Source organism: Triturus cristatus, chromosome 3_2 (assembly GCF_964204655.1).
Source record: "Triturus cristatus chromosome 3_2, aTriCri1.1, whole genome shotgun sequence".
Lineage (NCBI taxonomy): Eukaryota > Metazoa > Chordata > Amphibia > Caudata > Salamandridae > Triturus > Triturus cristatus.
Window position 1 is genome coordinate 29,783,262 of NC_140584.1, and position 23,407 is coordinate 29,806,668.

At 46.3% G+C, this 23,407-nt stretch overlaps 1 protein-coding gene across 3 annotated transcripts in view; it reads right to left on the minus strand.

The window, feature by feature from the left end:
• Nucleotides 1-23,407, minus strand: part of PRDM10 (PR/SET domain 10) — a 1,096,800-nt gene that overhangs the window by 258,525 nt on the left and 814,868 nt on the right. For all 3 annotated transcript variants that reach the window (XM_085647206.1, XM_085647205.1, XM_085647207.1), the window contains exon 19: nucleotides 12,896-13,063. In XM_085647206.1, coding sequence (XP_085503332.1) covers nucleotides 12,896-13,063 — 168 coding nt within the window. The remainder of the gene's footprint in view (nucleotides 1-12,895; nucleotides 13,064-23,407) is intronic.

Here is a 23,407-nt window from a genome sequence, read left to right on the forward strand (position 1 = left end):
GATGAATATGCCTGCATGATATATCTACCTATTAGAGTTTCAAATCAACAGATACCTGCTTTGCAAGTCGTTGACATTTTTTAAACCGTGAGATGCAGTGACCTAAATAGGTTTTATGTAGTCACTGTATTGCAACCATCTTGAACTGTTGATTGAGATCACTTATTGCATTTTTTTGCAAGCAGCGGATATGCGCAATCACCTCTGATGCATCACTTGAGTATAATTCTTCAATGAAATTCACATTCCACTTGAGCCCAATTACTGCAAGAGTTCTAAAAATACGAAGGCATTCATCACATTTTTACCACTAATCTTGAAGCGTGATTACAAACATTTATGAGGTCACAAAATAGCTCTGGGTCTGTGTTATAGCAACCTAAAATCCTCTAAATTCACTAAAGCAAGATCCAGTTAGCTGTGGGACAGAGTAGTCAGATGATTCAAATAAAGTGGCATTGTATCTATAGAACAAAACCTGAAATTTAAAAGCAGTGAAAGCACTGACAGAACTTTAACTCCAATCCTTACTTTCCAATGCCCATGACCTCAAATGGGACATCAAACAAGACCACAGATGGTCTAAGGAAACAGGAGTTCTGTAGGTTTACCCCCCACCCCCTTTCTGCCCCTATTCTGACTACTAGGTACTGGTATAATGGCGCTGAAAAGCCTTGAGCCCTGGGCACTGACCCTAAAACTGGTGTAAGTTTAATTGACTTGTCCTCAATTGGCATAATCTGACTTGCTTGCAAATCACTAGTTTATGGTACCAGCACTTATGTGCTCCCATGAGTACGAGAAGGTAAACATGGCTCCCAGACTGTCACTGCAGACTGGCATGGCAGTTTAAAACTTTTAACCCAACCTTGCCATTTAAAGTAATGGCAAAGCCCAAACCTCCCATTCTAATATATGTAAGTCACCCCTAAGGTAGGCCTAATGAGCCCTAAGGCAGGGTACTATGTGTTCAAAAGTGGAGCATGTACTTTGACATGTTCCAACAGTGAAAACCCTAAACTGTTGTCAGGGCCAGCTTTAGAGCTGGTGGCGCCTGGTGCGACAATGTTTGTTGGTGCCCCCCTCAATGACCACCTCCACCCAGTGGAGTAGCTAGCCTTATAGCCGCCCCCAAAAGTTGTGCTGCCCAGGGCAGACCGATCCCCACCCCAATCCCCCTAGCTACGCCACTGCCTTCACCACGGACTCCCTCACCACCACTCTTTAACAGTACCAAAGTCTCCAAAACCACTCTCTCTCAGATGCATATATAGCACTTTCTCTCAGATGCATATATAGCACCACTCATACCAGTGTAGGGTACAAGAGCAGTTTGCATCACACACACATTACACAGAGACAATCAATCATAAGTGTTTACTTATGATTGAGCAATACCAACCCCGGTGGAGGGTCTGCAAACCAAGAGCACATCAGAAAGTCCTGGAAAACAGAACGGCTAAAGAAGCCGTCTCTCTGGACTTGACTGTCAATGCAGTATTGTTTGATGAAGGTGTGCAACGAAGCCCAAATAACTGCCTGAAAAATTTCATTCAGAGGAACTCCATGTCCCAAAGCAGTAGTTGCTGCCGTCGCCCTGGTGGAACGGGCGCGCAGTCCCACTGGAGGCTCCTTCTTTGCCAGAGAATAACAGGCTTTGATACACAAGACAACCCATCGGGAGATAATCCGCTTGTGTACGGCCTGCCCTTTCTTGGCACCCATGTACCCAACAAAGAGCTGGTCATCCACTCAGAACTGTTTGGTGCGATCCAAATAAAAGGAAAGCGTGCGTTTTGGGTCCAGACGGTGGAGCCTCTCTCCCTCTTTCGAAGGATGCGTAGGCGGAAAGAAGGTGGGCAAAGCGATAATCTGCCCTATGTGGAAGGCAGTAACAACCTTGGGCAGGAAGGATGGACGAGTCCTGAGGACAAGTTTGTCTGGATGCACAGAGAGAAAAGGCGGCTTAGAAGAAAGCGCCTGGAGCTCACTCACCCGTCTGGCAGAGGTGATGGCCACTAGGAACGCAGTTTTGAGAGTGAAGAACCTTAAAGGACACTTGTAAAGCGGCTCAAAGGGAGCGCACATTAAATAAGTTAAAACCAGGTTCAAGTCTCACTGAGGCATAACGAAAGGAATAGGAGAAAAAAGATGAGTTATGCTTTTCAAGAAACGATTAACAACCAGGGACTTGAAAAGGAGAGGCTGATCTGGTAACCGAAGGATGGCAGAGATGGCCGAAAGATAGCCCTTGATAGTGCCCAGAGCAGAGCCCTGCTGGACTAAAGAAAGAAGAAAAAAGAGAACCTAGGAAAGAGGGGTAGAAAGGGGATCCACAGCCTTTGCTGTGCACCATGCCACAAACTTGTTCCATCAGCAGGCATATACCGTCTTAGTGGAGGGACACCTGGCTGCCAAGATCACATCACACACTTCAGGAGGCAGGTCGAAAGACGTCAACTGCTGCCGCTCAATCTCAAGCCCTTGTCCTTCTTGGGGACCAGAGAGTAGTGGGAATAACAACCACGACCTACTTCTGGGATAGGAATGCGCTTGATGGCTCCCTTGGCCAAGAGAGCAACAACTTCCTGCTGGAGAAGGGCCAGTTGATCATCCGACATGCAGTGGTATCGCGGTGGCATGGCTGGAGGGGTAGTCTCGAAGGGGAGAGAGTAGCCCCTTCGGACTATTTGCAAAACCCACCTGTCCGACGTGATGGTGCGCCAGTGGGGAAGGTGATGGCGAATCCTGCCGCCCGCTGGCGTTTGAGGGCCTGAAAGGTTGGACTAGGAAGGTTTGGAGGCTGCTGCAGAAGGGGGGGGGGGGAGGGGGTTGGTGGACTGGCCCGCCCGCTGGCCCCCTGAACCATGGCATTGGTCCCCACGTCCCCGGCTGCGTGAAGGTTGTGCAACCTGCTGCGGACTGTGGCTCTGGGGCGGGACGTAGTGGGGAACCCCTTCTGTAGCCTAGAAAGGGGCGAAAAGCAGACTGCACTGGGTGGCTGAAGCAGCCCAAGGACTTGGTCGTAGCCCGTGAGTCCTTTGAAAAACTCTAGAGCGTTGTCTGCTTTGTCGCCAAAAAGGCAATGGCCATCAAAGGGCAGGTCCATCAAGCTGTTCTGGACATCCCCTGAAAAGCCAGTCGATCTCATCCAGGCGTAGCAACAAAGTGCTACTGATGTTGAAATTGTCCGGTCCAGAGAGTCGGCAGTATCCAGCCCACAACAGATGGTAAACTTGGCTGCATCCCTCCCGGGGGTGACAGCCTGGGAGAGCACTGTCCGGGCCTCCTCCGGACACTGGAGCAGCACCTGTGCAACCGTATGCCACACAGAGTGGGAAATAACGGCCCAATAGACATGCAGTGTTTACCGACCGCAGTCCCAAGCTTATGGAAGAGAACATTTTCTTCCCAAGATGGTCCAGCTTCTTGGATTCCCTTTACGGTGGAGCGGTAGGGAATGCGCTTTTGGAAGTGGAGGCCTGGACCACCAAGCTCTCCGGGGTGGGGTGTTGGGAGAGGAAAGTGGGGTCGCCTGGAGCCGGGCGGTGGTGGTGTCGGGCAATCATCCTATCCACGGGAGCCCCCGTGTTGGGCATAGACCACGTGCCCAAAAGGACGTCGGTAAGGGCCTCATTAAACAGCAGCAAGGGCTCCGAAGAGCTTGCGCCGGGTGAAGCACCTCTGTTAGGAGGTTAGTCCTGACCGCCACCGAAGGAAGCTCGAGGTTGAGAGCCTCGGCCGCCCTACGCAACACCACTGCATATGACGCTCCCTCCTCTGTAGCCACTGTAGGAGGAGACAACATGCCAAGGTCAGGATGTGTGTTAAGACCACTGGCATCCCCCAGTTCCTCTCTCCAGTCCTACTCAGATCCCATCTGATCAGTTAAAGGGTCACCTGACCCCTCCCAGTCCTCCTCCTACTCCTCAGGTTACCAATCTGGCCGAAAGGGACCCCAAGAATGAACAGGGGCACAAATACCCCACTCGGCGCCGGATCAGGCATCGGGCGACGCTGGTCCGGCTTCACGTTGGGATGGAGTCCGGGGTCGACGCCGACCGCGGACATGACCGGCGTCGGCCGCAGTGCCGGAGGAAGCGGCGCCTGTGGAGGTGTAATCAGGTCAACCGGCGGCGAACCGGATCCAGGCCTGGATCCACAGGGGCCTAGTGGCACTGGGGCCAGAGCCGGAGGCGGAGAAGGCCTAGGTCCCCCAACTGAGTCCGCGGGGCCCGAAGGCGCACCGGTGGGTTCGGGTCGCCCAAAGATGGCATGCATCGCTTCGTAGAACGTACGAAGTTTGGCGGGAGTAGCTCCAGGGCCCGGGAAGGGAGGAAAGCCCAGAGTCGACTCCTTGGGCTTCGCGCGTGGGGCCGCGATAGGGGCAACCCGCATCCCTCATTGCATCAGCCGACCGACGGGGAGAAGTCGAGGAGCTACGATGCTTCTTTGACTTCTTTTTGTGCTTTTGCGCCCAAGTGCGAGGACTTCGATGACTTGGACGAGTGGTTTTGGCTCTGTGAAAGTTCCCTCGACCTCCCTTATGACCGGGGCCTCGACCTTGAACGGCACAGAGCCGACTGCCGGCGCTCAAGCAACTTTCGGGACCGCTCCCGCAAAGCCTTCGGCGCCATCGACCGGCAGTTGGAGCACGACTTGGGATTGTGGTCGTGCTCCAGGAAAAAGAGACACAGGCTTTGCGGATCCGTAACCGACATCAGTCGGGTACAGGAACCGCAGGCCTTGAAACCAAGCATCCCTCATGCACCAGGAGATTACGGACTCAGAAAAGAAGAAGTCGACAAAAGTCAAGAAAAAAATCCGTCAAAAAGTGACTGGAGGTACCGCTCTCTCCGGATCTGCACTGGCTGGCACGGAAACTGACGTCAGCGCGCGAGGGCGGCGTCTAAGTAGCTGCCGCAATGTCTTTCCGGCGACCACGACGTCAACGGCAGATGCGGAGCCGACCGATGCCACCTTCCGGCGCGCAGAGGAACTGCTGATGAAAAAACATTCCGGATCTAGTCTGAAGCCTGGGGATAATTCAAGGTAGGGAATCTATAACTAATGTGTTTCTTTCAGAGGAAAATGTTACATAAGACAGAGGACTACAGGGTGTAGGAGTCACATGTCATCAATAATGGTAGGCAGTATAGTTTAATAGCGCTTGGTCTAGAGAATTACAAACTCAGAATTTAAAAAGGGACACCTTAACTGGGGGATGTCTTTAATAGTGAGAATGGATTTCTGCCCAAATTAATCCTTTTTGCAACATTAATTTTTGCTCATATCTATACTTTGCAGCGTGCATGCAGTTCTATGATAAAAGTTAATAATTCAGTACAATTAGAAAGTGCATGTAAATAGGTCAGTGTGTTACTTCTTTTAAAGAAATAAGGATTTGACCTTATAAATTGCAAGTAACAAAATGATGTCTATTTTTAAAGCAGTAAGCCACTTACCTATTTACATTCTATGCACTTTGTAATCAGCTGGGTACTTGTTTTCTGCAACAGGTGTATTAACCCTCTGCTCTACTTTATAGTAAGTCAAAACCCCAATTAAACAAAACTCCGATCTCACTTCGGGAAGAACATTAATCACATGAGTTATCCTGACATTTTTTTGTTGCCTGGGAATTGCTGGAGGAAACGAACGTGACAGGAGGTGCTTTAAAATAATAATGAACTTGTGAACACAGCTCCCCCGGAAGTCAGCACCCAGTGCGGTGGCACAAGTCACACCGCCCTAAAGCCGGTACTGACTGTTATTACTGTGGATAGATTAGAAATGCCATTGGCAAGTAAAAGATACAAGCTGGCAACGCAACTCCGCTAACTTCCCGAGTTGGAGTACTAAAGTTAGTACTATTTGGTATCAAAAGAATCAGTGCATTTAATCTGATTTAATGGTTACATCGAATTTAATGTCACGCGTGGGCAATATGCAACTTTAGAAGTTGCCACTTTAGTTGTCCCAAGGTTTTCAGTGCCTGTTTACTGATGTACACTGGGCTTTTCCTGCAGACAACTTTCTGCCCTCCTAGGGAGACATGCTAACGACTCCAAGGAAAAGACACAATAGGGCAGTGGTTCCCAAATTTTTTCAACCCACAGCTCCCTTGACCCATTGGCCATTGCCCGTGGCTCCCCACTGTTACTTTTTTTGGAGGGTGGGGTGGATGTAAGCCCGGCCTCGGAAGTACTTGCATTTTTCTCACTGAAAATAATTGGGATGAAGCTGATGAAGGTATTATAATCATATACGCAGGGTGTTTTGTATTACTAAAGCAGCACCTCTAATAAAATATTCCTAGTTACACTTCTCTGCCCATGCCTTTTTAGAGTACCCTCTCAAACGTTTTTATCCCACTTTATAGTGCTAGACAGCACCCCTATGCATGTAGGCCCCATTGCCAAAGTGTTGGCGCGCTAGAAAAATATTTGCATGCACTTCCATTTCTACCCATGTCATACGTGCCAACACACCTGTCTCAGCAGGGTGGCTCACAATTTTTAAACCACATACAGCTTTATTTTTGCTGTCTCCTCCATAAAATTGTTTTTTTAAACGTCCCTCTTTCTTGCTTCCAAATGTTGGCAATATGCTGTATATAGGTTAAACTGCTGTAACTCTGTTGATTATCAAAGAAAAGATCATTAAAGCAAAGAGAAGATTACAGCATGGTGGGTTGTGTGCAGTGCCAGTGTGTACTAAGTGAAGGTCTATGGATGCTAGGTGTATACCACTGCCAAGGGCTAGGACCCCTGGCCATCCCATACTGTGTATGACGAGAGTTCCTGAGCATCAGGCCTGCAACAAAACAATCTGCCCATGCCCAAAGGCCACCAGCACCACAGTTGGGTGCACAGGAGGAAAGGGGGATATAATCAAAATTGCCCACAATTCACTTGTTAAGAGTAAGTTTTAGTTTCTTCTACTGATAAGAAATTAAAAAGTGTAACAAAAAAACATGCCTTTAAAATGAAGCTATGCTAACAACAAAAAACACCCAAACACAAATTGGTTATGGTAAGTAATGAAAGTTTTAGCTCAAGCACTCTCCTTTGCACTGTTTATGATATCACTAATAAAATCACAGTTATCTAAAATGACATCATTGTTGCTGTCACCGGTTACATTTCAAATGATGTTATGGATGATTCCACTAAGTCATTTATGAACGCAAGACGCATTTCTTTGAAAGCCCAGAAGACGCCGAAGAATGGTTGGAGGTAATGGATCCCACTGGGACCGGAGATGACACCTCCCAAAGTACTCAACACAACTCCAATCGTACGGAACGGAGTGGCGTCCGCCGAAGTAGACGAATACGTGGAAACTCCCGACGCCCCAATCCGACATCACAACAACAGCAACAGGGCAAGGAGCAGGCACTTATAGCGGCCACTACATTTCGACAGCCTGCGCTTGTAGAGGACTCAGCCCCTTCCGAGGAAGATTTGAACAAGTCAGACTCTGAGGGAAGTTTGGCTCTGTTTCCCTCTGTGACCCCTCAAACGGCAGATGGACTGTTTGGCTGAAAATAGTATGGTGCCACCACATACGAACTGGTCCTGATCGCTGGAATAATATCCTTTCTGGTTTTTCATTATGCCAAATGTATGGTGCAGCGTTATGTACTGTGTTTATACTCTCTTGAGCCCGGGTTCCGTGAGGTTCGGAACTCGCTGACAAAATGGAGCGTGACCCACGCTCTTTTGACGGCGTTGGCGAGGTCTCCCAATCTGCGAATGCTGTTGTAGTACAGGGTATAGTTCTGTTTACCGTGCTTTGTTCTGTGGTCCGGTATAGTTCTTCGACCGGACCGAGTATTTGGGTTTTTTTTTGGGGGGGGGTGGGGGGGGGGGGGGGAGGGGGAGAGGGGAGTGGGGGGGCGGATGGGGGGTACGGTCCTAATTACCTGCTAGTTCCACGACGGCTGGTCACTGTCACAAAAGCGTCATGGTCTGACTGTAGGACCAATGTAATATCCCAATGCATACACTTAGTCAGTATAACATTGTAACGTAGAACATTAGGGGATTGGGCTCCATTCAGAAACGCCATAGAATACATGCCCAACTACTAAGGAGAAAGGCGCAAACAGTATATTTGCAAGAATCCCACATGTTAAAGCAGGAGGCGGTGAAGCTCCGTAAGAAGTGGGGGGGGCAGGTTTTTACCACTAGCTACTCAGGGTATGCACGGGGTGTCACCATCTTGATTCGTCATGGGGTGCCCTTTACACCACTGGAACACCGAATTGACAAGCAAGGGCGCTATATATTTATACATGAGTCCCTAGATGGCCAAATGGTAGTGCTAGGTAGCATATATGCACCAAATACCGTCCAGGAACGATTCTTTACCACCCTGAACCTAGCACTGGCGGGATGGGAAGCACACCCCTGGATTACAGGAGGGGACTGTAACACGATTATGGACATTTCCTTAGACAGGTCCCACCCCCCCTGAATGGTGCGGGAGTAATTAAACAGGCGAAGGTGCTTTGTGGCTGGGCTGCTGGTTGGGCCCTGTGTGATGTGTGGAGGATGCGGCACCCGTCGCATAGAGAATACTCGTTTTACTCCCCGGTTCACATGTTGCACACCAGAATAGATAGGATTTATTGCTCTAACAATATAGCAATGCACGTTACACATACAACATATCTCGCAAAAACCTTCTCGGATCACAATCCACTAGAGCTAACAATCACATGGGGCAGAGTACCTACTCCGGTGCCAACCTGGAGATTATGGCCACAATTGTTAGAGGACACAGTGTTCCGTGCCGCCATGGCCGACACCATTACAAATTACTTTACTGAAAATCACAACACAGCTTCTAGCGCTTAATTGAATGGGACGCCTTTAAGGCAGTAATACGCGGAAGGGCCATCAGCACGACTGTCGGAGCTACACAGGAGGTTAATAAATCCCTCATAGAAACGGAACGTAAGATGGATCGTCTAGAACAGGAGGCAGCACGAGACAAGGAGAAACACGGGGCACTCCAAGAAGCCCGCATACAACATGCGGAACTGCTAGAATCCCTTCGAACTATAGATTACCAGCGATACACACAGAGAGCTCACACTGAGGCGGACAAATCAGGGGCGCTGTTGGCTAAACTATTGAGAGATGACTCCCCGGCCACGGTGATTAGGGAGGTCACTACCTTGGAGGGCAGTACAGCACATACACAAAATGACATCAACACAGCCTTCTGCCAATACTACGCCAAGCTATATAGCAAACCTGCAAATACACACACTGACGTGCCCACAACCGACTCCAGCCGCCTTAAAAGACCTTTCAGGCCTGATTATCAAAGCTGAAATAAAAATGGCAATCAAGGGACCCCCGCAATAAAACCCCTGGACTGGACGGATTGCCAGCAGAATTCTATGACACTTTCAAGGATTCCCTCCTGCCCCACCTGGAACTCCTATATAACACGACTTTGGAAAAAGGCGACTTACCACTCACTACGACTCAGGCATTGACGGTCACACTCCCGAAACCGGGTAGGGACCCCACTGACATGGCAGGCTACCGTCCACTGTCGCTACTGGCAACGGAATATAAAATTCTTAGCAAGATTCTAGCGAATAGGCTCCTACCCCTCCTTCATAAATGAATACACATAGATCAAACGGGTTTTCTACCAGCCCGTAGCACGTCTTTGAACAACAGGAGATTGCATTACCTAATGTCGGCTGCCCCACCACACTACACTCACGCTGGATGCGTGTCACTGGACCTCCGCCAAGTGTTTGACACGTTAAACTGGGAATACTTGTTTAAGGCGCTGGGAAAGTTTGGGCTACCGGAGGATTATCTTAAATGGCTCCGCCTGTTATACTAAGCCCCCACTGCTCGTGTCCGTACTGGGGGACATATCTCAGCTGCATATCTGATATGCCGAGGCACGAGACAGGAATGCCCACTATCGCCACTCCTGTTTATATTGGTGCTGGAGCCCCTGGCTATTAAACTGCGTGCAGATGCACAAGAGATGGGTATTCCGATTGGGCCCACCATGCACCTTTTTTCGGCATACGCGGATGACATTATCCTACATGTCAAAGATCTTAGATCCGATTTAGCACCTCGGTCATAGGTATTATTATTATTATTATTATTATTCGTACTTGTACAGCGCACTATCACCTTGCAGGCATCCTGGCGCTAAACATCATAAGGACTATTAATGTGGGCAGAGCCACAGGGTAGCCATTACAAAAACGGTAGTCCTTCCGAGACTGATTTACTACTTTACGAATCTGCCAGTGCTGCTCCCACAGCGTACTTCTAAACTCATAAATGCCATGCTAGTTGATCTCATCTGGGGGACTGGTAGGAGGAGGATTAGTCTCAAAAAGCTCCAACTTGGTACAGACAAAGGGGGACTCGGGGTTCCAGATCTTAGGGCCTACTATTACGCCTGCCAGTTGCAATGGCTATCCTTATGGACGGCCGGACGTAATCTACAAGAAATAGGGTACACCAAGCGCGATATAGCAGCAGGAGCCTTGCACACGCTGTTACTGCCACGCTGCAAACTCCCACAGCTGCTCACTACATTTTTGCGTACAGCACTGCAATGCTGGAAAGCAGCACTTCACTACATGAACACGCACCCTGCCTATGCAGGTAACACCCCCCCTGGTGGACATACCATTGACGGCTGGGCCATCGCCCCGTGGACTGAAGCAGGAGTGAGCATGGTGTCGGACCTGTTCCATGAAAGGCAATGCTAGATTATGGTAACTTTGTCAGGGACACGGGAGTACCAGATCATCTGTACATCCTACATGCAGCTGTAACACAATATGTGAAGACACACTGGGACCCGCACCGACAGGAACCAGCTACACATGAATTAGTCAAGATGCTATACTACATGGGAAGGGGCAGACACCTCGTGAAATGGCTGTACGTGGGGATCCGTGCACATGCGGGATTAGCCCTCACCCAGTTACAGGATGCATGGTCGGGAGACATTGGGCGGGCCATAGAAGACAAGGAATGGTGGAAAATTATAGAAGACTCCAGGAAGCTTACCAGGAACGCCAAATTTACATTTATCCAAACCATGGTGCTTCATAGGGCCTACCTTACCCCTCATAGATTGGACAAAATGTTTCCGCAAACACAATACCATTGCCCTAGATGCTACGCAGTTGGCACTGAGCTAGCACACATGTTGTGGTCCTGCCCTCATATAAGGGTTTTTTGGGACTCGGTCAGACGGCTCATTTCTGCAGCCATTATAGCCAATTCTATGGAGGAATGTATCCTGGGCCTTCATAAGTCCCCCTCGAAACACAAGGTACAATACAGATTTGCGAACCGGTCGTTCATCCTAGCGATACGAGCCATCACTATGCAGTGGAAGTCCAAGAAACCACCCCCATACATATGTGGCATAGCGAAGTGATCAGGTGGGGTAGTGCAGAAAGTGCGGCCCTAAGGCGAGAAGGATTACGTAAAACCCCGATAGCATTGGAGTGGGATACAATGTTAAAATCCTTTTGGTGGAATCTCGCAGCAACTCACAATAATGCCTGCGGATCCCAAGAACCTGTACTGTACACGTTACTACTAACCACATGATTGTATTTCACTGACTGAGGTTGAATAGTGCGAAGTATCGATTTACTATTGACGTTGTTTTATAAATGGAAATGTCAGCTGGGCTTTGTGTGGACAACCACTCTAAAGGTGATATTTACATGTACATAAAGGACTGTAGGGAGTGGGAGGGGAATTTGGTTGGGAAAGTTATGTTTTATTATCGCAGACTGTGACACGATGGGACGAGAAATGCATACCCGGCTGGGTAGACATGGTCACCCAGACAATGATATGGATGTATTTGTCCTTGCTAGAACAAATTATCTACGAACTGTTAGGATAGTAGGTAAAAAATGCTAATGACACCCGTTTAAGATGCACGACAGTTTATTGCACATGTCACAATTACTATGACTACAAATGCTGTAGATAACGTCCCATATGTCTAAGGCATAATAGTACTTGTATTGTATAACATGAAAAACTGCTAATAAAACTTTGTTTAAAAAAAAAAAAAATGATTTCACTAACGAGATCACATATGATTTCCTCCGTGGTCTTGTGTGCTTTTACCTTTTCCTTCCTGGTTAACATTTTTTCGCATGCCATGGAGAATCAGGCCAGATCACAGCTGTGCCTTGTTACAAATGACAAACTGGGAGTAGAGGCAGCTGCCAGCTACCACCCAAACTCACTTACCACCGCCACTCATTGTGCGCCACATAGAAGCAAGCAGCTCATAGCCATAGGTCTGTACAATGTTAATCATTAAACTGTTAAGTCCACGTAAGGGAATTTAATTTTTAACCAAAAATGTAGAGAATTAATCCACCATTGACTAAGGCTCTAGGTGAAATCCTGCCAACAAGAGGACTCAAGTAACAGTTGAAAACCTGAAGGGATAAAACAAACCTATTTTGTTTGCACCAGACAGAAAACAATTTTTAAAATGAACTACAAGGGAAAAAATGCTATGTGAAGCAAAAAAATTCTCCTGAAAAAATAAGCTGATCGGTTCCAAAACAGTGCATACTGAAAAAGGAGCACAACATGACAGGCTAAATACTATCAGCTGAGAAGGCATCTTACCTGCACTACATCAACAGACAGTTACTGTGCACACAGCATGTAATGAAATAGCTTGTCATAGGAATATTATGGAGGTAACGACAAATACTGTTGATTGATTTACTGTTAGTTATAGGCTAAAGACCTAATGAAATGTGTTTAACAAAAAACAGGAAAATACTTGACAGCAGCATGACCAATGGACGCAAGACAAGAGAAAAGTATAAGAGATGACTTACTGGTGCCACCTGAACGACTTGCAGCTGGATGTGTTGAGACTGCTGAAGGCCACCAGCAGACTGTGACACAGGAATGTATTGGATTCTTTGGTAGTCCCCTTGTGGAGTTCTGTAGTCAGTTAAAGTCTGAGACAGCTCTGTCATTGCTTGAGTCAATAAATCAGTTGTCTGTGATTAAAAAGAAAACCAGCAAACCTGAATAATTTTCCCTGTGGAAGATTACAGACCATTGATACAATAAGATCTGACAGTAACAAATCTGTAAAAAGATCAAATATCCATCAAAAAGAAAGTAGGTTGGTCTGACAGCTTGAAGTGTTCCTAATTGAACCAAGTGCTACTCAAGGACTGCTTTTAAACTGTGCTTCTGTCTTAAGATAAAAAAGCAGACACCAACGTTTTGCAAAGACGAAGGTGATTAGGGCTTACCACAAAATGTAAGCAAAAAAAACAAGCTACTTACCTGTACACTTTAGTTCTCTAGTACGGATATCTTTAATAGACTCACATGCTTGAATATTTCCCAGCGTCAAGGTGGGCCTTCCACAGTAATTATAGTAAGCAGTATAAAGGGAAAGCATAACAAAGCTCAAAGCAATGGCATTGTTATCCAATTCACATCACTTGAATAGAACCGATATAAGAAGCAGCTTAGGAAATACTCTTCCCTTCAAGGACCACCATACCTCAGATTTCCCAGCTCAAATGTAAAGGTAAGATACAGAGGTATGTATAAGCAGTGAGCTTCTGTTGGGTTGCATGTGACTATATGAAAGATACCAATACTGGTGAACCACACCAGTTGTACTGATAAGGAACTCCAGTATTGAATCTTTCATAGATTTACATGCTTGAATCCCAATAGTGAGCCATAGACAGAGTAGAAGATTACATTTAAGCGGTGGTGGGTAACATGCCTAACGGTAGAAAGGAAAGAAAGTGGAGCTCACCTCAGTGAACCAGATTCCGAAGGACTGCTTTACCCACTGCTGCAGACCAGACTGTTATGATGGGTAAATATGTTTCTATTTTTCCACGTAGCTGCTCTGCGGATGTTCGAAAAAGGTACTCCAGCAAACAGAGCAGTCAAAGTAGTCACACCTCTAGTGAAAAGTGCTCGAACGCTTCCATCCAAAGAACGCTCAGCTGTTTGATGGCAAAAAACTGTAGCCGCAGAGACCCAGAGTAAGTACAATGCTAGGTTTTGTGCGGGACCCGTCCTAGGTGGGCCAAAGGCAATTAGAAGTTGATCAGTTTTATGAATGTTTTAGTGTTCTAAATATAAAACGTGCAACATTTTTTGACATTGAGACTAGACTTGAAAACTATTGGTTCGTTAGATGAAAGTCTGAAAGCACTTAAAGATGCCTTTTAAATGTAATATAAGGCTAAATTTTAGTAAAAGCTTTAGATTTCACCAGTACTTCTTGCAGATATTACAGCTAATAGTAAAGCCATCTTCCAAGGCAGGTATTTGGAGTGCGCTTTATGTATGGTTTCAAACAAACTCTATTAGCTGAGAGAAGGCCGTGTTTAATTGCCATGAAACTGCTTCTCTCCTTACTGGTAGATAAGCCATGAATACGCCATGAATAGGCCCTTGAGGAAATCCTTTTACTCGTCTGCAAGAGCAAAGTGACAATTGATTTGATGACCTTCTAAATTGTGAAATCAGTGTTAGGTGGAATTTGACAGAAAGATGAGAGAGATCTGATTGTACGAAGTGTAAGAAGTATGGATGCTGAATTTGCTTTGGTAAAGAAGAAAAAGGGTTAATGTTTTCAGAACACCATATACACAAATTAGTTCACTTAGCCTTGTATGTTGCATTTGTTGTTTCAGCTCTGGCTTTGGCTAAGATCTTTCCGCAGTCACAAATATTCAAGAGGTGGGTCTCAATGTATTCAGGAGCCAGGTCAATAATTGAGAGATTTCAGGATGGTATGAAAACCTGGCCTTTGTTCATCTTTAGTAGGTTGGTCACTGGATTACCCCACAATCCCTCTCGAGGGCAACTACTGGCAGAGAAGTGCCATTTGCGATTGAGATGTTTCGCAAACAAATCTGTTTCCTTACTCACAGCTCAGAAAGATGGATGTCAATTGTCGCTACTCTAGTTCCCATTTGTGACACACTTTTGTTTTTCTCCTGAGTGTCTACCCTCTGATTGCTGACTCCAAGTACATGTTCCGTTCTTCAGAGTGGTGACAAACAACCCATTTCCATGTCGTTTGTGCTCCCACTGAGAGAAAGGCGTTATCTTTTTCCTTCTTTCTTGTTCAATCTCTTGATGGTGGTCATTCTGCCTGTGCAAAGCAGTACTGAGGACTGATTTATTCTGGGAAGAATAAATTGAAACCCTAGGGCTTCTGCTCTCTCAACTGTAGAAGATTTATATGCAGTTCAGTTTCTTTTGGTGACAATCTCCCACTGACTTCCAAATCCTGCAGATGTGCTCCCAGCCTTCTAGAGATGCATCTTATTCTTCACAAATTAGGGTCTTGTGTTGAGGAATATGAGATCCAGCGATATTTTATTTGTTGTATCCATCAAGGTTTGCAGCTTTCATCCTTGGATTGTCTTTGATTATGTTGTCCTTGGATCCTAGGCTTTGTGTCCATTTCCTCCTGAAAAGGCCTCATCTGGAGGCAGCAATTGGGAATTAGGGAAATGCAAGCCATCATCATACCCAGAAATGATTTGACGAGATGAACTGAAACAGACTCTTTTTTGAAGACTGGTTTCCAGGTTGGCCAATCACAAAATTATCTCCCTTGTAGGGAGTGCTTTGCCTTTGTCTGTATCCAGAATAGCTCCAAGAAATGTTTACCTTGTGCTGGGTCTTCTTATCTTGTGGCAAGAACCCCATGTATGCACCTAGATCAACCACATATTTCAATCATATCTCCCCAAGACCGCAAGAGAATTAGATGCCCTCACAGCAGTTGCCACCATTACGGAAAACCTTTTGCCCATGTTGTCTAATCTTCTATCCTCCCTGTCAGGTGAGGTTGAGCAAGGTTATGTGGGGTTCCTTGATCATCTCTAGGCAGCCTGCATGACAATGGACTCTGGACGAGGGTTACCAATAAGGCAAGATGGAGAGTCATTGGGAGATTTGTATTTTTTATCGAGATTAGACACACGCTGCCACAGTTGCTAAATTCTTCATTATCTTTTATACTTCTGACCAGATGTGCTCAATAATGGGGATTGCTTTAACCGACTTGCGTGCAGGTTCCAATCATATCAAAAACAGTCTGTTTTAGAGAGATGGGAAGATGGAATCTTTAGGATGCCATTTCTAAAACAATATGGTAACCCCCAATGTCGTCTAGAGGGGAACTAACAACTGGTGGAGAAGGCAGAGACGTAAATGGTGCATTATAATCACTCCATTCAATGCCAGCATCAGGAGGGGGAATCCTGTGTGAGTTTACCTTCCTCTGATTCTTAATCAGAGTACACATCCTGGAAGGTAATGGGTGCCCTGCTTCATGGTGGTAGATATTGAGGTCTTGATTGTGAGCTTGGGATTCATAGAAAACAAAATAATCTCACAAAAAGAAGAGGGATAAATATAATGTGTGAGGGTGAATGAGTGTATGGGAAATGCACCAAATTGATAAAACTGCCCTAACACACAGCAAGCTGTGTCATGCTTCATCATGGGGCTGCTAACACACCTCCACGCCATCCCAACGCTGGAGGTGGAGCAATAGGGAGGGGGAAGACAATACAACATACAATGTAAGATCACAGGTGAGAAGAAAAAGTGCAGAGATAGTGGTGCAAAACTGGTAACAGGGAGTCCTTATCGTAGTTTTAATATTAGGTACCCTGTCCAGATTTTAAACAAAAATTGTGGATGTTAGGTTGGGGAACTTATAATGAGACACCAACCCCTCCACTCTCAGGGATCACAGTGTTGAGAGTCCTGAGGAAAGCCGGGGTATTGATTTTTGCCGGCTGAAACATGTTGACACTTTTGCAGAGTGGAGTGGTTGGTGCCTCATTATAAGTTCCCCAGCGCGACGTGGGCCACCTTTCTGAATTTAGGGGTTGGGTTTAGGAACCTGTACTACACGTTCCTTTCAGCGCAAGGATGCATCTACACCTAACTGTAGGTTAGGCCCTTTCTTCCCTGAATCCTGTTTACTTTCCCTTATTTACGCATTTCTCGGTCCTGCCGAAGTGCCCTTGGATTCCTTATGGACCTACAAGACGCGCCAAACATGTTGACCAGTCTATCTTTTTAATACACATTCACACAGATTCTGAGAGCAGCGGGAAGACACTTATCCCCCCTCCACATTTGTTCCAAAGAGGAGCTCCAGCATCCCACCACATTTTAACCTTACCATTCGGACCCCTGAATAAAATTAGGTTCCAGGTACCGACTGGTGATTTTAACTCACTCACTATCCTGGGCCCACATACCTACATGCACAACTGCAGCGTCTCCATAAAAGATCTCTGATAAAGAGCCCTCTCGCGGGGCCCGTGGACGACAGCAGCGCCACCCCCATGAGGAGCAACACCCGATGATGAAGCATGACACTTGCAAGGGTGTGTGAGGGCACTATATCTAAAAGGAGGGATTATCCCCCTCACCCTAAACAACCCAACTTTATTGAGATTGACCACTCTCATATTTCATTTCAAACCGGAAAAGGTTTTGACTTTCTTTGACCTTAAGAACAGCTACCCCCTAGTGTTTAATACGTTGTTCTTTGGGAGCATTGGTATTGGACCTACTCCTCTTCTAATAGCTCCCTGTCCCCCCCTCTACAATGTGTTAAGAGAGTACTTACTACTTGGCCATATGTTTTGGATGAAGGCAGTAAAGGCAGTCATTGTGAGGATCTTCAGAATGAAGCCTGAGCTAACTAAAGGAGCCTAAAGGGAAAATGCTAATTACCATTATGCATCTGTTCTTGGTACGTAGAGCTGTAGAATCGTATACTTGTGCATAAATGGCCATCTGGTGTTGGACTCAGATGTTTGCACTTTGTTTTTGTCTTGGTAGAAGTCTTTGTAGTTACAAGGTAGGTGACTCCTCCTTAGGACGATAGTGTGCATGGGTATCGACTCCATCCCCAGATTGTTTTGCCATGGAGGGTTATGATGGAGTTAGTAAGAAATAGAAAAGGATGTCCATGTGTAATGTATCTAAGTAAGATAGTACTGGAACAGGTAGAGGTATCCGGGGAGGCGGGTGGGCATATACGAATCTACAGCTCTACATGCCAAGAACAGATGCATACTGGTAAGTAGCATGTTCCGTTCGAGGCATATGAGCTGTAGATCGTATACTTGTGCATAGTCTACACAGTAGTTACCTCCTTAGCGGTGGCTACCTATATCTGTTGTAGTGGTTTGAAAAAGTGTTCTTAATACAGCCTGGCCCACACTAGCTTGTTGTTTTGCTTGCACATCTACACAATATTTTTTGTGAACGAGTGTGGTGTAGACCAAGTTGCTGCTTTGCAGATATCATCTAGGGGAATGTTCCCTAAGAATGCCATAGATGCCCCTAGTTTACGTGTGGAGTGAGCCCTAGGGAGAATGGTTAAGGTGCGTTTGGCTTTATTTGGATGCATTTAACAATCCCCCTTGCAATCCCTGTTTTTGAGATAGGATTGCCTTTATGAGGTGGGGAGAAAGCTACAAAAAGTTGTTTAGTCTTTTTAAAAGATTTTGTTCCTTCAATGTAGTAAAGTATCGCTCTTTTTACATCTAGCGTGTGAAGAACTTGTTCGGCTACTGAGACTGGTAGAGGGAAAACACTGGGAGTTCTACAGACTGGAAGGTGGAAAGCAGAGACAACTTTAGGTAGAAATTTTGGGTTAGTCCTAAGAACCACTTTGTTATGATGGATTTGGAGAAATGGTTCTTGTATGGTTAATGCCTGGCGTTCAATGACTCTTCTGAGAGAGGTGATCGCAACTAGGAAAGCTACTTTCCATGATAGAAATTGCAATTTGCATTTATGTATAAGTTCAAATGGGGGACCCATGAGTCTGGTAAGTACCAAATTTAGGTTCCATACTGGAGAGGGTGGAACTCTAGGTGGAATTATCCTTTCAAGTCCTTCCATAAATGTCTTGATAGCTGGTACCCTAAACAAAGACAAATGTTGTCTGTTTTGGAGATAGGCTGCTATTGCTGCAAGATGCAGTCTAATGGATGTATACACTAGGTTACATCGTTGTAGATGCAAAAGGTAACAGATGATGTCTTGAATGGAAGCATCTAGTGGGTTGATTTTGTAATTTGTACAGTAAATTACAAATCTTTTCCACTTTGCAGTATAGCAAGCTCTAGTGGTAGGACGTCTAGCCTCCTTAATGATGTTCATGCAGTCTGGCGGTAAATTAAGGTAGCCAAACTCTAGGACTTCAGGTGCCAGATCGCAAGGTAGAGTTGATTGGGATCTGGATGCCTTATCTCTCCATGGTTCTGAGTGAGAAGCTTGGGTGAGAGTCGTAGCTTTTGATGAGGAACTACTGATAGTTCCAAGAGGGTTGTGGACCATGGTTGTCGGGCCCATGTTGGAGCAACCAGGATTATTGTGAGGGAATGCTGTTTGAGTTTCCGAACCACTATTGGAATGAGTGTGAGAGGCGGAAAAGCGTAAGAAAATGTGCCTGATCAGTTTATCCATTGCGCATTGCCTTTGGACAATAGGTGTGGATACCTGGATGCGAAGCTTCAGCATTTTTCGTTTTGGTGTGTGGTGAACAGGTCTATTTCTGGGTGGCCCCACATTTGAAAGGATGGAAGCAGAACTTGAGGGTGAAAGTCTCATTCGTGGATCTGCTGTTGTTGGCGACTGAGTAGATCCGCAATCTGATTGTGTACTCCAGGGAAGTGTTCTGCCAGGAGATATATTGTTTGAGGAAAGGCCCATCTCCATGTGCTTTGAGCTAGGTGTGAAAGCTGGAGAGAGTGTGTCCCTCCCGTTTCTGTATGTAGTACATTGCTGTCATGTTGTCTGTACGGACCAGGACAGCTTTGCCTAGGATGTGGAGTTGAAAAGATTTAAACACTAAGATTGCCAGCAATTCCAGGTAGTTTATGTGGAATTGTTTTTGTTGAGGGGTCCATATGCGTTGAATGGTATGGATGTGACGATGAGCTCCCCAGCCGGTGAGCGATGTGTCTGTTGTTAGCACTATCTGTGGAACAGGGTCGAGAAACGGCCGCCCTTTGGAAAGGTTTTGTGTGTTCCACCACTGCAGAGAGCGATGGGTGCGGTTGTCTACCAACACCAGATCTGTTAGCTGACCTTGAGCCTGGTTCCACTGACGTGCCAAACACTCCTGTAAGGGACGCATTTGGAGTCTTGCATAAGGGACGATGAAAATGCAAGAGGCCATCATCCCGATTAACTGTATGGCACTTATCCTGACTGGATTGGGGTATGCTAGAGCTTTTGAAGTGTCTATTGTAGCCCCTGGATATTGTTGTATGTTGGAGAGTTGGAGGTGGGATTTGGTGAGGTTTACTGTGAATCCCAAGTGGTGAAGCAGTTGTATTGTTTTGTGGGTGTGGTACACACAGCTGCTGTGTGACTTGGCTTTTATAAGCCAGTCGGCTAGATAAGGGAAAACATGAATTTGTTTTCTTCTTAAGTGGGCTGCAACTACTGCAAGACACTTGGTGAAGACTCTGGGTGCTGTAGTCACCCCGAATGGGAGGACCTTGAACTGGTAGTGTTGACCATCTACCACAAATCATATATTTCCTGTGACCGGGGTGAATGGGAATATGAAAGTAGGCGTCCTTTAAATCCAGGGTCGAGAGAAAGTTGCCCTGTTGAAGTAGTGGAAGCACCTGTTAAAGAGTGACCATGTGGAAGTGGTCTGACTGAATGTAGAGGTTTAGTGGTCTGAGGTCCAATATGGGCCTGAGAGAGCCATCCTTTTTTGGGATTAGAAAATAGAGGGAGTAAACCCCTGTGCCTTGTCAAGGTAAGGGGACTGATTCTATTGCATGTTTTGGTAATAGAGAGAGAACTTCTTGTTTCAGAAGTGTTTGATGTTCTGTAGACATTGGAAGTTGTCTGGGAGGAATGTTTGGGGGGTAGAGGTGAGTTACAGGCAGTAACCATACTGGATAATTTGTCTTACCCACTTGCCTGTTGTGATTGAATTCCAGACAGGTAGGAACTGTGTTAGCCGTCCCCCGATAGTAGTGGAATAGTGGAATCATCGGGGGTAGTGGAGGGAAGTCACTGTTTGGTGGTAGGGGAAGTGCGGATGGAGTTTCCTCTGCCTCTTCCTCTATTGTTATTTCCTCTGTATCCTCCCAGAAAATATCCTCTGGATGAGGAGGATTGATTGGGGCTTTTATAAGAGGAGGCGGTGTATTCTGATGCAGCCGTCTTTGAGCAACCCCTATAAAAGGAGCGACAAAAAAAACTTCTGTTAGAGGGTAGTTGTAATGCCCCCATGGCTTTAGCAGTCTCAGTGTGTTTCTTAATGTTTTACAATGAAGAATCAATTGTGGGGCCAAAAAGGTGTTGTTGATCAAATGGATGATTAAGAAGTGTTGGCTGTACCTCTAGTTTGAAGCTGAGATGCGGAGCCAAGCATGTCGTCTTAGCAAAATGCTGGTGTTTATGACATGCGAGGCTGTATCAGCTGAATCCGGGGCACATTTGATGGAAGTATTTGTTATAAGTTTACCCTCTTGAATGTGGTCGTGGGCTGTGGTCTGGTAATGTTGCATCAGTTTTTCTAGCTCATCATAGTGAGTTCTATCGTACCACGCCAGTAGACCGTGTGCATTGGCAATGCACCAATGATTGGCCACTTGAGATTCAATTATTTTGCCTGATGCATCTATAAGTTTTGATTGTTTGTCAGGTGGAGGAGCGTCACCTGTTGTCTGAGAATTTGCCCTTCTTCGTGCATTTGAAACGACAAGCGAATCTAAATGTACCTGATGTAAATTGGGTCTGTAGGAGCGGCTTTATATATTTTGTCCACCCTTGGTGTAAGTATTCTAGCCCTACCAGGGTCTTTCAATACCTCATTTGCGTGTTTTATCACCCCCTAAGCAGGGGTAGTGTGTTTGCGGCTTTTTGTTATGGAGCAAAAGATTCCACTAAAAAATCCTCTTCCAAGGGGTCAGTGTGTAATTCCTCCGGATGGTATTGTGCAGCTCTATTAATGAGTTGTGCGAAACCGATATTATCATCAGGTGGTGATGGTCTGGAGGGATATAGATCGGAGTCATTAGTATGATCTGGGTCTTTATCATAATCATCCCAGGGGTCTGGGTCCTGTGGAATGTTGTCCTGATCATCATCTCCATCCCCTTCCCCATTCCCGTCTCCGTCTCCATCTCCATCCCCATCCTCATCATTATCATCCTGTTGCCCAGGTGAAAAATGTGGTGGCGGTGAATTTGCTGGTGAAATGATTAGATGTGGGTTAAAATGTGGAAGAGAGGGAGGTATGAAAGGGGGAGAGGGGTTAGTACCCATAAAGGTATGTGGTATTCTTCAGGGAGGTCCAACTTCCGTTTTTTGGGAAGTGTTGCTCAAAGTTTCCCAGTGTCTGGGTCAATATGCAATTGTTTTTGCTTCGGATCCAAAGACTCTTGTGGAGGAAGGTATATAGATGGAGTCTGTTTACAAGGGCTTTTGTGTTTTTTAGGGTCGATGCCCTTCGGTGCGGGCTGTTTTGATCCTGAAGGCTTTGTTTTTCCCTGTTTCGGATCCGAAGATTTTTCTTTTGGTTTCGGTTCAGAAATATTTTCTTTAATTGTTTTCGGCTCCGATGCTTTCAGTTTAACCGGTTTCAGTTCCGAAGCTTTCGGTCTCGGTGGTATCGGTTCCGAAGTCTTTGGTTTTTGTGAGTATTTCGGCACCGAAGATGTTTTCGGTGCTGACAGCGGAGCGTCAGACTTGACCTTGTGTTTCAGTGCCGAAGATGTCGGTTCGACACCTGGACGGGGTTGGCTCGATCCCGAGCCTGAAGGTTTGTCTTAATGTTTCATAGCCGGGCTCGAAGGCAGAGCGTCTGAAACAGCATCATGGTGTCGACCTGAGCCCGCGGGCGAAGGTGTAACCGGAGTCTTTGGTGTTTTTGTGGGCAGTTGGGGCTCGTTACTCACTGTTCGTTGAGCCGGAGTGATGTGGGAGTTCTCTTCCATGTCAGAGTCGTCGGCTTCAGACACGGAAATGTGCCCTTCTTCTTTTTCGGTGCTGGGTTGTTATTCCGATTCTTCTCCAAAGATATCCGGCACCGGACTAGTGCCGCGTCTCATCTGGTGCCGCCGAGCCCGACGGTCACAAATTGTTTTCTTCGATCGAAATGATTGACAGGCCTTGCAGCTGGTTTCTTCATGCTCCGGGAAGAGGCAGAGGTTACAGACCTTGTGTAAGTCCCTGTGTGGGAATTTTTAGCACCACACCCGGGACATTTTTTAAATGGAGTCCGTTCCATGGACTGCTTGCGTGGTCGGCACGAATAGGCCTCACGGCCCGCGTCGAAGCGT